This window comes from Nelumbo lutea, chromosome 5, assembly GCF_056320005.1.
Source record: "Nelumbo lutea isolate HS-2025 chromosome 5, American lotus-T2T, whole genome shotgun sequence".
In the NCBI taxonomy this organism is placed as follows: domain Eukaryota; kingdom Viridiplantae; phylum Streptophyta; class Magnoliopsida; order Proteales; family Nelumbonaceae; genus Nelumbo; species Nelumbo lutea.
The window spans coordinates 14615405-14631907 of record NC_142688.1 but is presented as its reverse complement, the minus strand read 5'-3'; the positions used below and the strand labels follow the sequence as shown (position 1 = coordinate 14631907).

The 16503-nt window shown below is 35.4% G+C and overlaps 1 protein-coding gene and 1 pseudogene across 3 annotated transcripts; one reads left to right on the top strand and one right to left on the bottom strand.

Moving 5' to 3' along the window:
* Positions 1–365: 365 nt before the first annotated feature.
* LOC148850513 (putative LRR receptor-like serine/threonine-protein kinase At5g10290) lies at positions 366–15037 on the top strand. 3 transcript variants are annotated; one of them, XR_016099489.1, is made up of 13 exons: positions 366–681; positions 1936–2088; positions 3414–3546; positions 3752–3823; positions 6292–6435; positions 6540–6611; positions 6794–6859; positions 6996–7066; positions 7197–7340; positions 9536–9877; positions 13314–13708; positions 13976–14342; positions 14464–15037. XR_016099489.1 is itself a non-coding variant. In XM_088946078.1 (12 exons), exons 2-12 carry the CDS (start codon positions 2007–2009, stop codon positions 14288–14290), a joined length of 1836 nt encoding a protein of 611 aa, XP_088802204.1. In that variant the 5' UTR covers positions 366–681; positions 1936–2006; the 3' UTR covers positions 14291–14427. The 3 variants fall into 3 exon arrangements, 1 of the variants encoding a protein (XP_088802204.1); XR_016099490.1 differs by having other exon boundaries at positions 667–822; XM_088946078.1 differs by lacking the exon at positions 14464–15037 and having other exon boundaries at positions 13976–14427.
* On the bottom strand, positions 4420–4531 carry LOC148850514 (U6 spliceosomal RNA; annotated as a pseudogene).
* Positions 15038–16503: the final 1466 nt, after the last annotated feature.

Below are 16503 nucleotides of genomic sequence, written 5' to 3'. Positions count from 1 at the left end.
GCTGATTTTCTTGGGGAGAAAAGCATTTAAGCTTGCTTTGACTCTTCTTCGGGTTCTGGTCCCCGCGAATTCGTACCGGCGCCCCACACGCGCCCAACAGCACATCTATTGATAATATCTCACGGTGACAACTGAGGGAGATATTACCAACGCACGCTGAGATGCACATGCAGGGCGACAGTGGGGCACGGTTATGAGGCGCAGATGTAAATTTTCTATTGGATGTTTGAGAGGAATTGCTGAGCTGTACGGTTTGGAGGTGGATTCAGTGGAAAGGGCACCAAATGCCTCAACCGTGAAAACGTGGATCGCCATTAGCCTGCTTTCTCGACTGTAATAAATAATAGCTGAAGCTTGACCAGTTTGTCTGCGAACAAATAAAAAAGCTGAAAAAGCTTGAAATCTTAAATTATTATTAAATTATATTATCCAGCGAAAATAGGAAAATAAAATGGAAAAACAGAAAAGTGCATATGAATATGATACACCCTAACATACGAACACGATTAGCACTTTTGCGGTAAGTGCTTTTAGAGTAATCATCTGGGAGGTTTTCCCTATAGCTCTATTTCGCTCTCTGTAACTTTGCTTCATAGAGGTATAAATTGTCCAGAGATTCCAACTCTTTGCACTGTAAAAAGCTTTCCAACTTTCGCAGGATAATCCGATCTGACTCGGAAGGTAGCGTCTTATTTTTCCCTTTTTCTTTTTCTGCCTACTTTTTCGTAATTCTTCTTCTCTCTGTTCGCTCTTCTAGTTTCTTTTGCCACTCTTCCTGTTTTTCATTTGATTCTGATCTTGGTCTTTTGAACATTGGAATTGGTACGGTTCTTCAGTTTAATTTTTGGCTTGATTTGCTATATTAGATTTCTGTAAGATTACTGTGTTTTATGCAGGTGTTAGATGTTCTCATATCTTTTCATTCATAGAACTATGCTGAGAAAAAGATGAATTTATTTTGTTAGTTCTCTTGTTTGGGTAGTTTTTGCTGTCTCTGCTCGACGGGGAGCTATGGAATTACTTAGCACAAATGCCTTTACTTATGTACTCCAGTAGTATCGTCGGTTATGGGAGGTTGGGGAATAGATTCATTTTGTTGTTTTTTTTCCTCCTTTCCTTCTTTATTTTTTGTTTTCCTTCTCCAACATTGGTGGTGGTGGAGGTAATCAAAAACCAAAACTTACTGTCAAACTTTAAACTTCAGTACATGAATCTAGAAAAGATATGTATAGAGGAACGAATGGAAACTGACATGAATGCAATTGAAGCCACAAAGGCTTAATATTACAGAATTAGTGAAGTCAAAATATACCATAAAAAAAAACACTAAATGTTACCAAGACGGGTCCATTCAGTAATCACACATACATAATTTGAGGAGGTTCAGTCACTCAACCTTTAGGCTACGAGATGTTTCACAAACTGCTGTGGTATTAAGAAAAAAGAGCAATAGATGCTAGATTCCATTTATTGGTTCTTCCCCTTGCCGCTAAAAAAGTGAACTTGGAGGCATGCCAGTGGAGTTTTGAAATGTGATTCTATATTAAGTTTCTATCTAGTTCCATTTTGATCTTCTGGTTGAATTTTAAGAAGCAATTAAATAGGAAGGTATCTGCACTCGAGGCACTATTTCTTTCCTTCCTATTTTTTCCTCTGTTTTACCCCCATTCTTTCATTCTCTTTCCCATCTTCCCCTTTCTCCTCTTTCCCTTCCTTTTATTCTATGTCTCTTGTTATCTTTATATTTGGTACCAAAGTTTGTGGAACTTAGTTCCCTATACATAATATTTTTATGGACCTTGAAACTGGAAATTTTAGCAATTCTTTCAGAAGTAAAAACTGTGATGCTAAATGAAGGTCTTGATAGGTGTTTTAAAGTTCTTTCTTCTCATGGATATCTTGTATTTACATGTCCCTGATGTGTGAGGTTCACAGCTCTTTGCAGAGGTGACTCTCGTTCAAGAATATATTAGAACTCAACTAGTCCATTGCATCAACTTCTGGGAATGATGTCAGTGAAGATGGAATTGGCTTTTGTAGTTGTGTTGTTGGCTTCTCTGTATTCTTTTGTGGCATCTGATTCACAAGGTAAAAGATTACATTTTTTATTGTAAAGAAGAGAAAGTGGTTGTAAATAAAAGAAGGGTAAAATTGAAACCATATTTAAAATTAGATGTGATACTTTTTCTATTTTATATATACATATTTATCTCTCTTAATGTGGAAAAGTAAGAAAGAATGGTTAATTCTGATTTCTGAGAGATTGACAGTTAAGTAGGTATGTTTAGATAAGATTTCTTTCATTTGTTTTATGTATTTTCTTCTTCCATCTTCTTATCCTGAGAATAGTAGACTCCCTTATAGTTACTCAACTCAGCCTTAATCAAAATCTTTGTTGTAAGTGACACAAACCCTGTCCCACCATTTTGCTCTATCATGAGGCACACTTTCTCTCAAATTATAAGTCCTTAAATCATTTTTTTACCACTTCAGGCAACATTTTTCTTTGGCCTTCCCCTTTCTCTTTTGGAGCATTCTACTTGCAGCAATTCACTCATTCCTGTGGGTGCAGTCATTGGTTGTCTATGCACACCCCTTGTAATTAATACGTTACAAATAAATTACTCCTATGATCTAATATTTTGGAGAAACCAACTTTGTTTCACAGTTTATAATTAATATTCTCAAACATCTACTAACTAGTATTTTTTATAAAATGTTTCTGTGTATTATTATATATTAGAATATATTTTCTATATAAGTTTATCTATATATAATTTATATTATTAATATAACATTATATGCTTATATATGCATTGGAATATTACAATAAATACAAATAAATTCCTCGTGAAAGACCATTATAGTTGATCTTTATGTAAAAGACTATTTTGTAATCTATTCTCTAAATAGAGGTCATAAAAGATGAAAAAGTAAAAGATACAATCCATTTTTCCTATAACTTTGTCTTCATTCTTAAAAATTAGGAAAGAGTAAGAAAGTTCTTTCTATTTCTCATACTCCAATCATTTCAATGAATTCCTATTCAAAGTTCAAGTTTAGTCTTTCTTTTCCTATCTGTGACATTTGTTGTATTGTCCATTTGGACTAGATTTTAGTCTTTTTAAGGATTGAAAAAGTCCATTTTAATTTAGTCTTACACATGCATACCTAAAACATAAGTTGTAAATGGAAGCATTATGTTTGTTAAAAAAAGTAGAAAAACAATTTTCTTTTATATATGTTACTAATTACTGATAACCTTTAATAACTAATAAAATGCCTTGCCACCATGGTTAGTACTTATTAGTTACTAGAGGGCCTACTGTATCTTCATTTCTTGATGGTATGTTGATTATCTAGTAGTACTAGTAGCTCAATTGGATGATGACTGCTCCTAACTTTCGTTTCAGGAGATGCACTTTATGCATTGAGAACTTCATTAAATGCTACTCCAGATCAACTCATTGACTGGAACCAGAACCAAGTTAATCCATGCACTTGGTCCAATGTTAACTGTGACTCTAATAATAATGTCATTTCTGTGTAAGTTATGTCTGATGTTTTGTGTAAGTGAGTTGCTTCATCTATCTTTCCCATTTGTTTTGATTGTTAACTGGCATGTCATCTCATTTTGTTATATTTTACAAGGTTCATGTATCTAACAAAACATTTTATTGAGTGGCTATTTTTAATATGAAGGTTTTTGGCTTGATTTATTCTGATTTGTTGTATTTATATTTGTTTGCAGAACATTACCATCCATGGGATTTTCTGGATACCTGTCACCTAAAATTGGAGTTCTGAAAACTCTTGGTAGCCTGTATGTATGGAGTATGACAGTACTGGACATGGATTATTGACTACACTTAGTTTTCCCTAATTCATTATTTTCTTGTATATATATATATATATATATTTGGTGAGTAATTGATGAAGTTAATCCATCAGATAAATTCTAAATTTATAATAGGAAGAGAGTGCAAAACCCTTATCCCAAGAGTTGGGGAAAGAAAAGAGCTAATACTTGCATTTCTTAAGACAATTAAGACTATTTATACATGGCATGTCATCTTCAAGCAATCTAATCTATTTATTTATTTATTTATTTATATTTTTATTATTCATTTAAGCCATTATGAATTGCTTTAATAAATTGCTCTGCTTACTGTAGTATTTGTTTTATTTAATTGACACATTGGGCTGTAAATACCTCCCATCCCTCATCCACCCAGAAGAAGAAAAAGAAAAAAGAAAACAGAGACAAGATAGAAAGAATTCAAGTAAATTCAATTCAGTTCAGTAAAGCCTAATGTCAACCATATAGGGTTGGCTCTGTTCCTCTCTGTCAAGGGCCATATCCATTTTGTGAGCCTTCACATCATATCATTTCATTCATTTATTATTTTTTTTATTGGTAAAAATTTGGATGATTTCTCGATTTCTGCATGTCATCTTTGTGCAGGGGCCATCCTAATCGCCTAATCTTCTCTGTATCATTTCAACTCAAATAACTTCTGCTACTTTAATTCATTTTCTTTTTTGGCATGCCATTATCTCTTCTACACCTCTCAGCTTGCACCAGATCACATCTTAAAAGAAATAAAAGGGAAAGAAAGGAAATGATTTAGTGATGTAACATGCACACATTTTTTACAATATAATATGTTCAAACGTATCATTTTACTTATTTAAGAACTGTTTATTGGGTAAGTGTTGTGTCCAACTCCAATAGATTAGGCATATATGGGCATTCAGTCATCATTAGATAACAATTCATCATCTCACGATAGAAAATTCTATTAAATCTTCTAATTAAGAAAATATTTCCATGAAGAAGGGGTGCAAAAGAAAGCATTCCATATGATCTCTATTCTCTGGATCTTGGGATTCTGAGAAACTAATACTGCTTACTGCAGCAGTATAAGTGGGGTGGGGGATGGTAGGAAACAAGTGGGTGGAAGCAAGAGTTTTATTGCTTTACAGAAGATGCAAAAAAGTACCAGAGATACTAAGGCTGTATTTGGGATGCTTTCAAAACATCAATTCTGATGAATTTTGTGAGAATCACTTTTTTGATAGGTGATACTAAAAATCGCTTTTCAAGTTTTCTGGGCCCAAAATTCATTCTAATAATGAATCCTTTCAACTTTGAAGCCAAAAAAAAATTGCTTAAAAAAGAATCATTTTTAGCTCAAAACTCATTCTTTGAACAGTGACTCTTTGCAGCAATTTAACCAACATAGCCTAAATGCATCTTAATTCCATAAAAGATACTTAGAACAACAGGACCAGGGATAACAGAAAACCTTAACTTTTGAGACAAACAAAAATGAATGTTAAAAATACGAGACCCCTATATGGTTTGTGTGGTTTCTCTTTACACTGAATACAATGACCATTTTACTTAAGTATACATTAGAAGATGCTATAAGACAAAAGTGTGCAAATACAGTTAGAATATCTATAGTTGTTGCCATCGAATTTTATTTGTGAGATTGATGACTCAATAGTAGATAATTTAATATGTCAGGAGCATATCATTGTCAAGGCAGAAATATTCCAATTTTGTACATTGAAATGGTCGTTATGAGTCCTCCTTTAGAAATACCAGAAGTTTAAAATACTTCCCATCCTGCGTCTTAGATTCCACAGTCATCAAAGATTTAGATTACTTTTGGAAAACGGAGGATTATGGAAAAGAGAATAATCTCTGTACTTGTGTCATGCTAACATGTAGGATATTTACTTTGCTTCTCTTTAATCTTTTGGAAAAGAGATTATTCTTCATCTCTTGATAATTAAAATTGAAAAATGAAGATTCACTGGCCAATTACTCAAAACATGGAAATCAAGTTTCAGTGCACTAAGAGGAGTGCCAATTCCTTGGCAGATTCACTGGCCAAACAAGGGGTGGGAAGAGTCAATATATTCTGGGCAATATTGTAAATTTAAATGTACATTTAGGGAGGGTTAAGAGATTTTAGCCCTCCTCTTCTCTTAATATATATTAATGAAAGTTTCTGTTAAATATATAAAAAAATTAAATTAAATTGAAAAACGATAACTCAAAGTCTCCATGGTACTGGATTTGAACCTGCAAAGTGGCAATATGGTCACTTTAGGTTTGTGTTTGATAGTGTTTTTAGTTGTATCTTAAACGTTGGATAAATTTTCATATTTATTGGCATGTGTTTGGGAAAGACTTTTCAGTTCTTGTATTCCCTCTACTTTTTAATGATTAGTTATGGTTTCATTAATTGGTAGCTATTATATGCACTTGTTGTGCAGGACATTACGAGGTAATGGCATAACTGGTGAGATACCAAAGGAGCTCGGAAATTTGTCTAGTTTGACAAACTTGGATTTGGAAGACAACCATTTAACTGGAGAAATACCATCTTCTCTTGGAAATCTTAAAAAGCTTCAGTTCTTGTAAGTAGTGCTCTTGCATCAGTTGAATTTCATTAAACTATTTAATTTGTTTGAATCTCTTGTATTCTTCTCACTTAAAATTGTGATTCGCTTTATGTGAGCAGGATTTTGAGTCAAAATAATCTCAGTGGAAGCATTCCTGAGTCACTTACAACTCTTCCAAAATTGATCAATCTGTATGTTCTCAAAATTTCATAACAAACTTTTGATAAATACGAATTATCGGATGAATGCCTGAAAATGAGTTAGATTTCTGTAAATTTTATATGCTATCAGTGATATCTTAGTGCATGGTCTTTTAGTTGACCATCTCCCTTAAACAAGTATTTGACAATACTCAATTAAACAACTTTGACAGTCAGCTGGCTTCCAATGATCTCAGTGGTCAAATACCCGAGGCTTTATTTGAAGTTCAACAGTACAAGTATGGACTACATATTCTGATATACCTCATTTTGTGATGGTCTTTATGCATATTTAGTTATTGGTATTCATGAATATTTAAATTAACTTGATTGGTATCTTAATACAGTTTTTTTTCTAATTGTCTCTTAATACAGCTTTACGGGTAACAACTTAAACTGTGGCATAAACTCTCCATACCTTTGTGTGTCTGATAATAGTGATTCAGGTAACTAAATGCTATTGTGATAGAACTTGGATCTAACCGTTTTGGGGGAATGCATTCTTATGGGCATCCAATTGTTTTCATCCTTTGGTAGGTATATTGCCTATATCTTTCTTTCTTTCTTTCTTTGCAGGTACTTCCAAGAAATCAAAATTTGGAATTATATTTGGAGTTATTGGATCAGTATTTGGGTTCCTCCTTTGTGGAGGCTTGCTACTTCTTCTGTTGAAGGGAAAGCATAGAGGCTACAGGCGTGAACTTTTTGTAGATGTTGCAGGTTGCTATTTCTTCTTAATTAATGAGCCAAAATGACCAGTTAAGGTTGATCATATTGGCAAATTTATAGTGCTTTTTTTATCCTTTCATGCCTTGTTGCCATTTATATTTTAACGCATATATCAAATATAATATTTGGTCAGGATTATATTTATCTACATAGGTCATGTACACGTGTTGATTAGATATTCTGTATTTCCAGTCATTGCTTATTTGCAAGTTAGGAGAAAGGAGAAGATTTAAAGATCATGCCATATTTTCATGTCAAGAAATTTGCCATGACATTTGCAACTCTTTGTTTGATAGGTAACTGTAAGTTTCATTGAAGTGTAAAAGCAAAATGTTATACAATAGATTCAGAAATGATCCTCCTAATAAATTGTGAATCCCACAAAAGTCAAAAGCTGTACACAAGAATACTTAAACTACAGCACATCTCAACCCCCCAAAAGAGTACTAAAAGCATCAAAGAGAAAAGATCAATACCTCACGATTTCATCCCGTTGGTTCTTTATATCCATCCTATGCATGTCCCTGATTTCTTTAAAGATCAAGGCTTGGTTCACAATGAGAGAGCAAATATCCATGCATATGCTTGGAAGTGATCTTTACTTGGATTTGAAAATTTAAAAAGAGCATTCTATTCATAACATTTATAATTTTGAAAATTGGAACTGAAATGGAAGAAACATGGATTCCTATGCAGTATTCTTTTCCTGGATTATACAATGAGTATTAAACATGTTTTAGTTGACTATGTTAACACTGAAAATGTTCTTTTGAGGAGGTTATCTTGAAAATATGGGTTGACTAAATGAATCCTTTAGCTATTTCCACTCTATCAAGTTGAGTCGTAACCTCAATTCATTTCTTACTACCTTAAGTTGTGTCCTCAGATCACTAAATATGTTTGGTCATCGATTAGGTCCAGCACTGGATAATAGGCTTTGAGGAGGTTCTCCTGACTATATGGATCAGCCTCATGGTTCCTGTTTCAATATTCTTCTTAGATCCTCTTTTAAATTTTGCCCTGAAGTCATTTTCCTCTGCCTTGACCTCATGCCCTTTTAACCTTTCTCTAGATCTTCTATACCCATAAACTTGCATCAAATCACTCCTTACTGAGGGATATGTGGTCTTCTATCGGTATTGCATGGATGCCCCACGTTTGGAGGGGACTTTCAAGTCAACATATGTTGATAATCAACTCATGTCTGATTCTCCAAAATACATGTCAGACTCAAGCATAGTGTAAACTGGTGGATTTACCAAAATGCCCACCATTCTGATTCTCCAAATCATGAATCCTCACTTTAAATGCCTCTACTAGTATTAGTTTAATCATTTAAATTGTCTTATAGGGCACTCTAGTATTTGTGTTTTTTCCCATCTACCCATAACTTAGGGTCCATATTTCATTGTTTATTGAATCTTTTCCAATTAACGTCAAAATTAAGAAAGCAATGAAAAATAACTACTGTGGTAATGTAGCAAATAGGCAAGGGCTGTGAGTTCAATTTGTCAGTTGCAAAAGTAATTTAATTATTTAAGTTCTGCTTATGTAGTTCTATGATTTTTTAAAGCAGTATTAAAAATCATAACATGCAATATATATATTAAAATATTATTTATGTGAGCCATACACATGAATCCTACTTTTTTGTGTTAATAAAGTGGGATTCCCAGATATGTGTCAGATTCTGACTCCTGTATCCAAGTCCATGTGCATGCTTAAACCTAGACTACTTCCTTTCATTTCATTGATCTTATCATATTCATCACTACTATGCTCTTTTTATGGATGTTTTGTTTCTCCATTGCTTGATACTCTGCTACATACAACATTCTGGCCTTACAGCCATCTAACAAATTTCTGTTTCAATTTTATTGATATTCTTTGATTAAATGATACTGCAGATGTACCTCTCAGTTTCATTCATCTCATACCTAAAAAGATATTATTAAACCTTTTTCTGTGCTAATGCCATAAAAAAGGATCAGCTCTTTATTTATGAGTTGAAAACATTATATTGACAGGCAGTTTTGACAGAGACCTTCAGAATCTTTCCCATTTAGTGTGTTGCTAAAAGCCTAAAACTTTAGATAAATTAAAGTAATCCATGAAATTTCTGATCTGTCATAGCATTTATAGATGTAGGGAAATTGTTTAATGAGTTAATTATGTGGTAATATCAGGTGAAGACGATAGAAGAATTGCATTAGGTCAGTTGAAAAGGTTTGCATGGAGAGAACTACAACTTGCTACCGACAACTTTAGCGAGAAAAATATTCTTGGACAGGGAGGTTTTGGAAAGGTATATAAAGGATTGCTTGCGAATGGAACAAAGATTGCTGTCAAACGATTGACTGATTATGAAAGTCCTGGAGGAGAAGCAGCTTTTCTACGTGAAGTTGAGATGATAAGTGTAGCTGTTCACAGGAATCTTCTAAGGCTAATTGGCTTCTGTACAACTCCAACAGAAAGGCTTTTGGTCTATCCTTTTATGCAGAACTTAAGTGTTGCTTATCGTCTACGAGGTATTAGTTCTTTCTATTGGTGAACATGCACTATTATTTGATAGATAATATTTTATGCGGTATCATTTGATTTCAATGTCTTGCTTTTGGCAAATGGACCTTGTGCTCTAGTTCTAGGCACAGAAAAGTTGTTTCCAGGCTAAATCTGGTGCAGCTAGCAAAGTAATATCCTATTTTCCTTTTTCCAATAAAATAGTTCTCTTGGGTTTAGAATTCATGATAAATCCAAATAATTGAATCATGTTACAACTTCACTTGGCTGTCAATGGACTCTGAAAGTCCAAAACCTGATCTGATATCTGATCCAATTAAAATCTAAGTCTGATTAATATATGGAATATAATTATGTATAGATGTAGGTATTATATACAACTATATAAAGTTTATAATTAATAACATTAATACTTTGTATTATATAAATTTATTATATAAGTTAAAATGTAATTATTATTTTTTAAACTTCTTAAACTTTTTTTCATTCTAAGCACAATATCCGAAGTCCAACATATCAGATTTTGGATCTGATTCGAATCTAACATTTTGATAATCGGATCAGATTTGGACATAGCTAGATCTGATCTGAATCCGACCTAATTATAGCCCTACACTTCACTAAATTGACCATTACAAGATAAAAGCTTGTTTTCCTTTTTAGATATTTATATTGTTAACTAGAGTTTTGTGGTACTCTAGTTAGATTCCCAACAATCAGTTGGATATCAGGCTGGACTGGGTCAGTGGCTTCCCTTAAGCATATGAGTGGTTTTTCTTGGTCAATGCTCAAGCATGTTTAGAATTGTAATCCTCTAGCTCAATCTGGGGACCAGCAAAGGCTGGAATTCAAAAACAAGTTGGTTGACCTGTGCCATGCTTCCCTATCCTCACAAATTGTGCTCCTCCCCAGGATGGCGTTTAGTTCAGATAGTCAGTGTTATGTAGGCCGTGGTGGATTATCCTACAACCAAGGATCAAAATTTCGTCACGTATCGGAGCCTTCCTGAGTAGACCGGCCTTAAACCGGCCCCTCTGAACCAGTTTCGAAAAAAAAAAACAGTACCGATACAGGCCAATACGCCCTACCACATATTGCCCTGTATCGATATTTTGAACCTTGCCTGCAACTATGTGTTCCTAGGGGTTCAGTAAAGAATGGTAGTTTTAGTATCAAAGGAAATGGAAGAATTTAGGGAAGTTATACATAAACAACATATCAGTGAAGTGGTACCTCTGACTTTTGCTACACCATGTCAGGGCAGTGATACATCTGACTTCCAGAATGAACTCCTTGTTCAGTTGGATCTGGAGACTGAGTAATTTGGATGACAACTTGGCTAGTTGTGGGGTTGAAAGGAGGGTGTTATATCATGCCCAGAGCCCAGTTATTTGCGATTAGTCCCTTTGTTTATGGATCGATTGGTGTATTTTATTTATCTTTATATTGTTGGAACCTATTGTAGCAGGACATGCTGTGGGCCTTGTTCTTCACAGCTGACTTGTTTCTCTCTATTTGGTCTTATTTCTCCTTTCAAAGTTTATTGTTACTGATAAAAATATCATTTTAAACTAGAAGAAAAAAATGCTTGTATCTTTAAGGTTGCTGGGGCTTGTGAGAAGTTCAAATTTATCATATTTTTCTAAGGGAAAAATGCATTAGTTTTTCATTGTATTTCCTAATTTTGTTTTACATCATAATTATCTCATGGTAACTCTTGGTTTACATGTTTTGCCCAGTTGTGAATCGTTACACTTGTATACTTTTTACTTTTGATTAATACAGTTTTGCTTTACCTATTCAAAAAAATGTTTTGCTCATTTACTTGTTTTTGATTAACAACAGCAAACTACCTTCCTCCCCTAATAAATAAATAAGAAAAACTTATACTTACTAATCCTTAAATCTAGAGGAAGAGGCTTGGGTGGGGGGAATTGATGTAGGGTAAGCTTGTGATGAACACACCTTTTGCAAATAGGAGTAAAAGCTATTTTTTCTTGATCAGTGGAATCAAGAAAATAAAAGGAAAGCCAAAATATGTAGTTAGACTGTTAAAAGGCACACCTCTAACATTCGTTGGGCGTTTAGTGTACCAATTGGCACTGCCAATCTACCAATGCAGAAATTATGGCTGCACTCAACTGTTATTTACATTGCTAGAGACGGGTATTTTGAATCTAACCACTAAACTCTTGAAAATACAATCAAGTAGTTAGGAGATGAGGGTGACCCTTGGAGACTAGCTCATTATTTAATTTTTTTTTTGTATATGATAATCTTTTTGTAAAACAGGCAGCCAGGCAGGGTATTTCTTTTTGGCAGTGGGTATTTTTTGTATATTCCTATCGTACAGCCTCTAGTTGTACATGGATAATTATTTTAGTTTAATGGAATTCTATACTTTTGCTTTTCTCAAAAAAATAAAAAATAAAAATGTTATAATCTCCTTGCAATTTTAAGAAACAAACATAAAAAATTGACTACTTCTAATTGCAACCACAACACATTGCTGGCCACACTCATCCAGCCGCACGTTGAGAATATCGGTGGCCACAACACAACTGATGTTCCATATGTGCAGCTGGGTGAATGTGGCCAGCAATGTGTTGTGGTGAGCAGATCCGGACTCATCACTTAGCTTTTATCATACTATCTTGGGTTGTTATTTATATGTAATAGACAACATCTAGTTACACTTGCACCATAGTTAAGCCATGAAAAGTTTTCACCAATCTAGTCACACATGGAATGTTAGTCCTAAGACCAGTCTCTCTGCCTTAGGATTAAAGTGCAAATAATTAGGGGTGGCATTTTTGGGCTGTTAAGAGAGTATCCTTCCATGGGAATAGGGTATTGGGTATGGGAAGAGTTCAGTAAGTATCAACGTAGACAACGAGGATGACATAGAAGAAACCTCAGAGATCATTTAGCACAAGTGATCATCATGATGTAAGTAGAAATAGCCCCGAAGATAACTCAAGAAATGGTACAAGTCAACATAAATGAAATGGCAAAACCTGGGCCTCTGCAGGTTGCATCAAGTCCAAACACTTCCAGTGTAATTTTTGAACTGGTACTCTCAATGAGTAGAAATTAGTGACTCAGTTGTCTTACGTAGGGCACTTACCCACAGGTCTTATTTTCAGAATAATTTTGTGTTCAAAATAGATATAACTAAATCTTGCCTGCGAGGATAACTTTTTAAGTTGAAGGAATCTATTGCTTCATTATTGCTAATTGATGTTTTACTTTCATTTCCCCAAAATATCTGGGGATGTTTGACCTCCTGGATTGTATAGAATTTTCTAAAGTTTGTCTTGCATGGCCTTGGGCAGAAAGCTTCTACAAGACGTTGGACTATTTTTCCCCTCTGTTGCTTTTGAACTGTCATGTTCTACTTGTGTCCGTTTACTCATCTTTCTGACGGATGTTTTTCTGAAACAGAGATTAAACCTGGGGAGTCTGTGTTGGATTGGCCTACTAGAAAGCAAGTGGCTTTAGGCACAGCTCGTGGACTTGAGTACCTTCATGAACATTGCAATCCAAAGATAATTCATCGTGATGTTAAGGCTGCTAATGTATTATTAGATAAAGATTTTGAAGCAGTTGTTGGTGATTTTGGCCTGGCAAAGTTGGTTGATGTAAGAAAGACAAATGTGACAACACAAGTCCGTGGAACTATGGGCCACATAGCACCTGAATACCTATCCACCGGAAGGTCATCAGAGAGGACTGATGTTTTTGGGTATGGAATTATGCTTCTAGAACTTGTGACCGGACAGCGTGCAATTGATTTTTCACGACTCGAAGAAGAAGATGATGTATTATTGCTTGACCATGTAAGATTGCGCAACCTTGTTTAGTTACTATTTGACTACTTTATCTTGGCAAATACCTTTTCTCTTAACAAAAAAGGGCCTAGTACGAGTATGAACACTGAAGCAGATGGGTGCACATACCCAAATTGGTTTCTTGTCCGCTTTCTGTCATTCTATGTGATTATGAGCGCCATCAATGATAAATTCTTTTCGTAGTTACCAATTTAGCCGTTGGATCAACTGAGTCCTTTATCGTTGCTTAGTCATGTTGTGTTACTGTTGGTGTAGGTGAAGAAGCTAGAACGGGAGAAACGATTAGATGCTATTGTAGATCGCAACCTAAATAGAAACTATAACAGCCAAGAGGTGGAGATGATGATCCAAGTTGCATTGCTTTGCACCCAATCATCACCCGAGGACCGTCCAACAATGTCAGAGGTGGTACGGATGCTAGAAGGAGAAGGGCTTGCTGAGAGGTGGGAAGAGTGGCAGCAGGTTGAGGTTACTCGTAGACAAGAGTATGAGAGACTACAAAGAAGATTCGATTGGGGAGATGATTCAATGTATAACCAAGATGCAATTGAACTGTCGGGTGGAAGATAATAGGGATTGGACGGAACTATTGTTTTTGTTGTTTGGTTCAATTTATCATTTGGTAGGTTGGCCTTAAGGTTAATTGAGATCTAACTTGCATTGCAATGATATATTTCAGAAGTTGCAATTAGTTTCATTTCTGGGCACATAGTTTCTTGTTTCATCTTTTCCCTTTTCTCCAGCGTCTCAGATAATGATATATACCGAAGGGACAGCCAGCATGCATCCTGTATCATGAAAGTTCTCCGAAATGTTAATGTGGGATGTATATTTTAAACGAGCTTGCATCAACTGCAACCACCTTCTCAGCGTCATCCTGCCTGCAACATCCAAGAAAACACGGGCAGATCTCCATGTCAAAATCAAAACATCAGGTGATGACTTTTGGTTGTGTTGCATGAGTGTGCGTGTTTTATCGGATCGTCTCAGGATTGATTACACAGTGATGGCAGCTGATGCGAACTTGTTTCCAAAGGTAGTTTTCTTTTTTTTTCTTTTTTTTTTTACTTTGAGAATTGCTACTCCATGAGCAGTATGATTTTTTTTATTGTTCTACCATCATCGTTGATGACTTGTCCTGCTATTTAAAACCGTCAATTGGCGTTGATAGAAGGTTGCTAAAACAAAATGAAATCCATACTGGTAAGATAGTCTCAATTCATCTAGCAACCTATCGTGAACAATTCATCTGGCAGTTTGTGTATCATTTTAACAACATTCTCAAGTTTCAAGACGCTACAGAACTTTGTTCATGAAGTCTGTCTCTGTGAGCTTTGGATATTTTGTCTTCCGTTTGGAACTTGCAACTGAATCTGTGGCTTTAATCTTCAGAAATACCTGATTCAATGTTCAGCCACGCAATAGAGCGGAGAAGAAGAAAAGGCATGCAAAATTGCAAATTTGTTATTTTGTTTCTTGGTAATGCAGTTTCGTTCTCTTATCATTAATTTGAGAATAGGGGTGTGCCCAAATCAGCCCCTTGATTTCTAAGCAAGTTATGTGAAGAAAAAGCGACGACCCAATACCCCTCAACTCTCAAGTTTCAACCTAAAGAGAAATCAAAAGTGGTTTCTAACTTTCTATTATTGCCGAAACTCAACAGGATTAGCTACCTCAGTCCTGATATGGCTGATGCAAGCTGAATTTTGTTACTAATTAGGAGTCTATAAAAAGTGAAAAAAAAATGTCAAAGAGATGATATATTGCTCAGACGCTATTCGAAATTAATATGGAATCAAGCGAATTGAAGGCTGTTTGTTGATTATTTTCCTAATCCATTAATGCTTTTTAAGGCACCAGAACTTGGACATGTTTTCTTTGTCTCAAAGCCAAAGAAAAACAGTAGCGCTATTGGAAGCAACAGCTTTCGCCCAAGCTTGCATCCTTGCCTTGATTTGGTGCTGGGCGGCAGTGCTCCCCTTATGATCTACATCTTTTGTGTCTTTATCCTTGTTTGATCCTTGTTCTTGGAGAAGATACAGTGGCGCTGATGACTCCAAGTCGTTGCGTTCCCACTCTTCAAGGTCGATCCTGCACTTTGTATAGTCGACACCCGCCATTGCCAGAGCTTCAATAGACATGATCCCAAGACGCCCGGGGCGTTGCTTCATTGAAACATTCAAAGCAAAGAAAACAAAATAAATGTTTGAAGTTTGAACCAAACGAGATGACTGCACCAGGTATTTATACAAGTCCTCAAATCTCTCTTTTTTCATGGCGTCAAGAGAGACACGGGCGTATGACTTGCAAATTGCAAAGTTCATATCGTTATATTCGTGATTCCACTGGCTTTTACAGTTTTACTCCCACTGTCTAACAGTTTTACTCTCTCTCTCTCTCTCTCTAAGATCGATCTGTGGCCCACCCAAGCAGTGTCTGCTGTGCGCCGTCCTTAACTATTATTTGGGTGGTTGAAGGTGGGGGTGGAAAAAGAGAGATGACGTACCTTGCTTTAGCCAATCACCACATGGCACGAGCTTTAATAGAGCACAGTACAAGCAAATTGCATTCATGTTGTAAAACCCGTGAGAAATTCAGCCTTAGTTAGGACTTAGGACACTAGGACAATAAAGAAAAAAAACAGAAAGGGGTTTTAAATTTTAATTGTTCAGTCCACCCCTAGAAATCTAGAGCTTTGTGTTTCCAAACCTCACTGCTCGCTCCCTAGTCCCTACCAGCCTACCAACTTACCTCCTTCTGAGAGTGTTTGCTCACTACAAGCT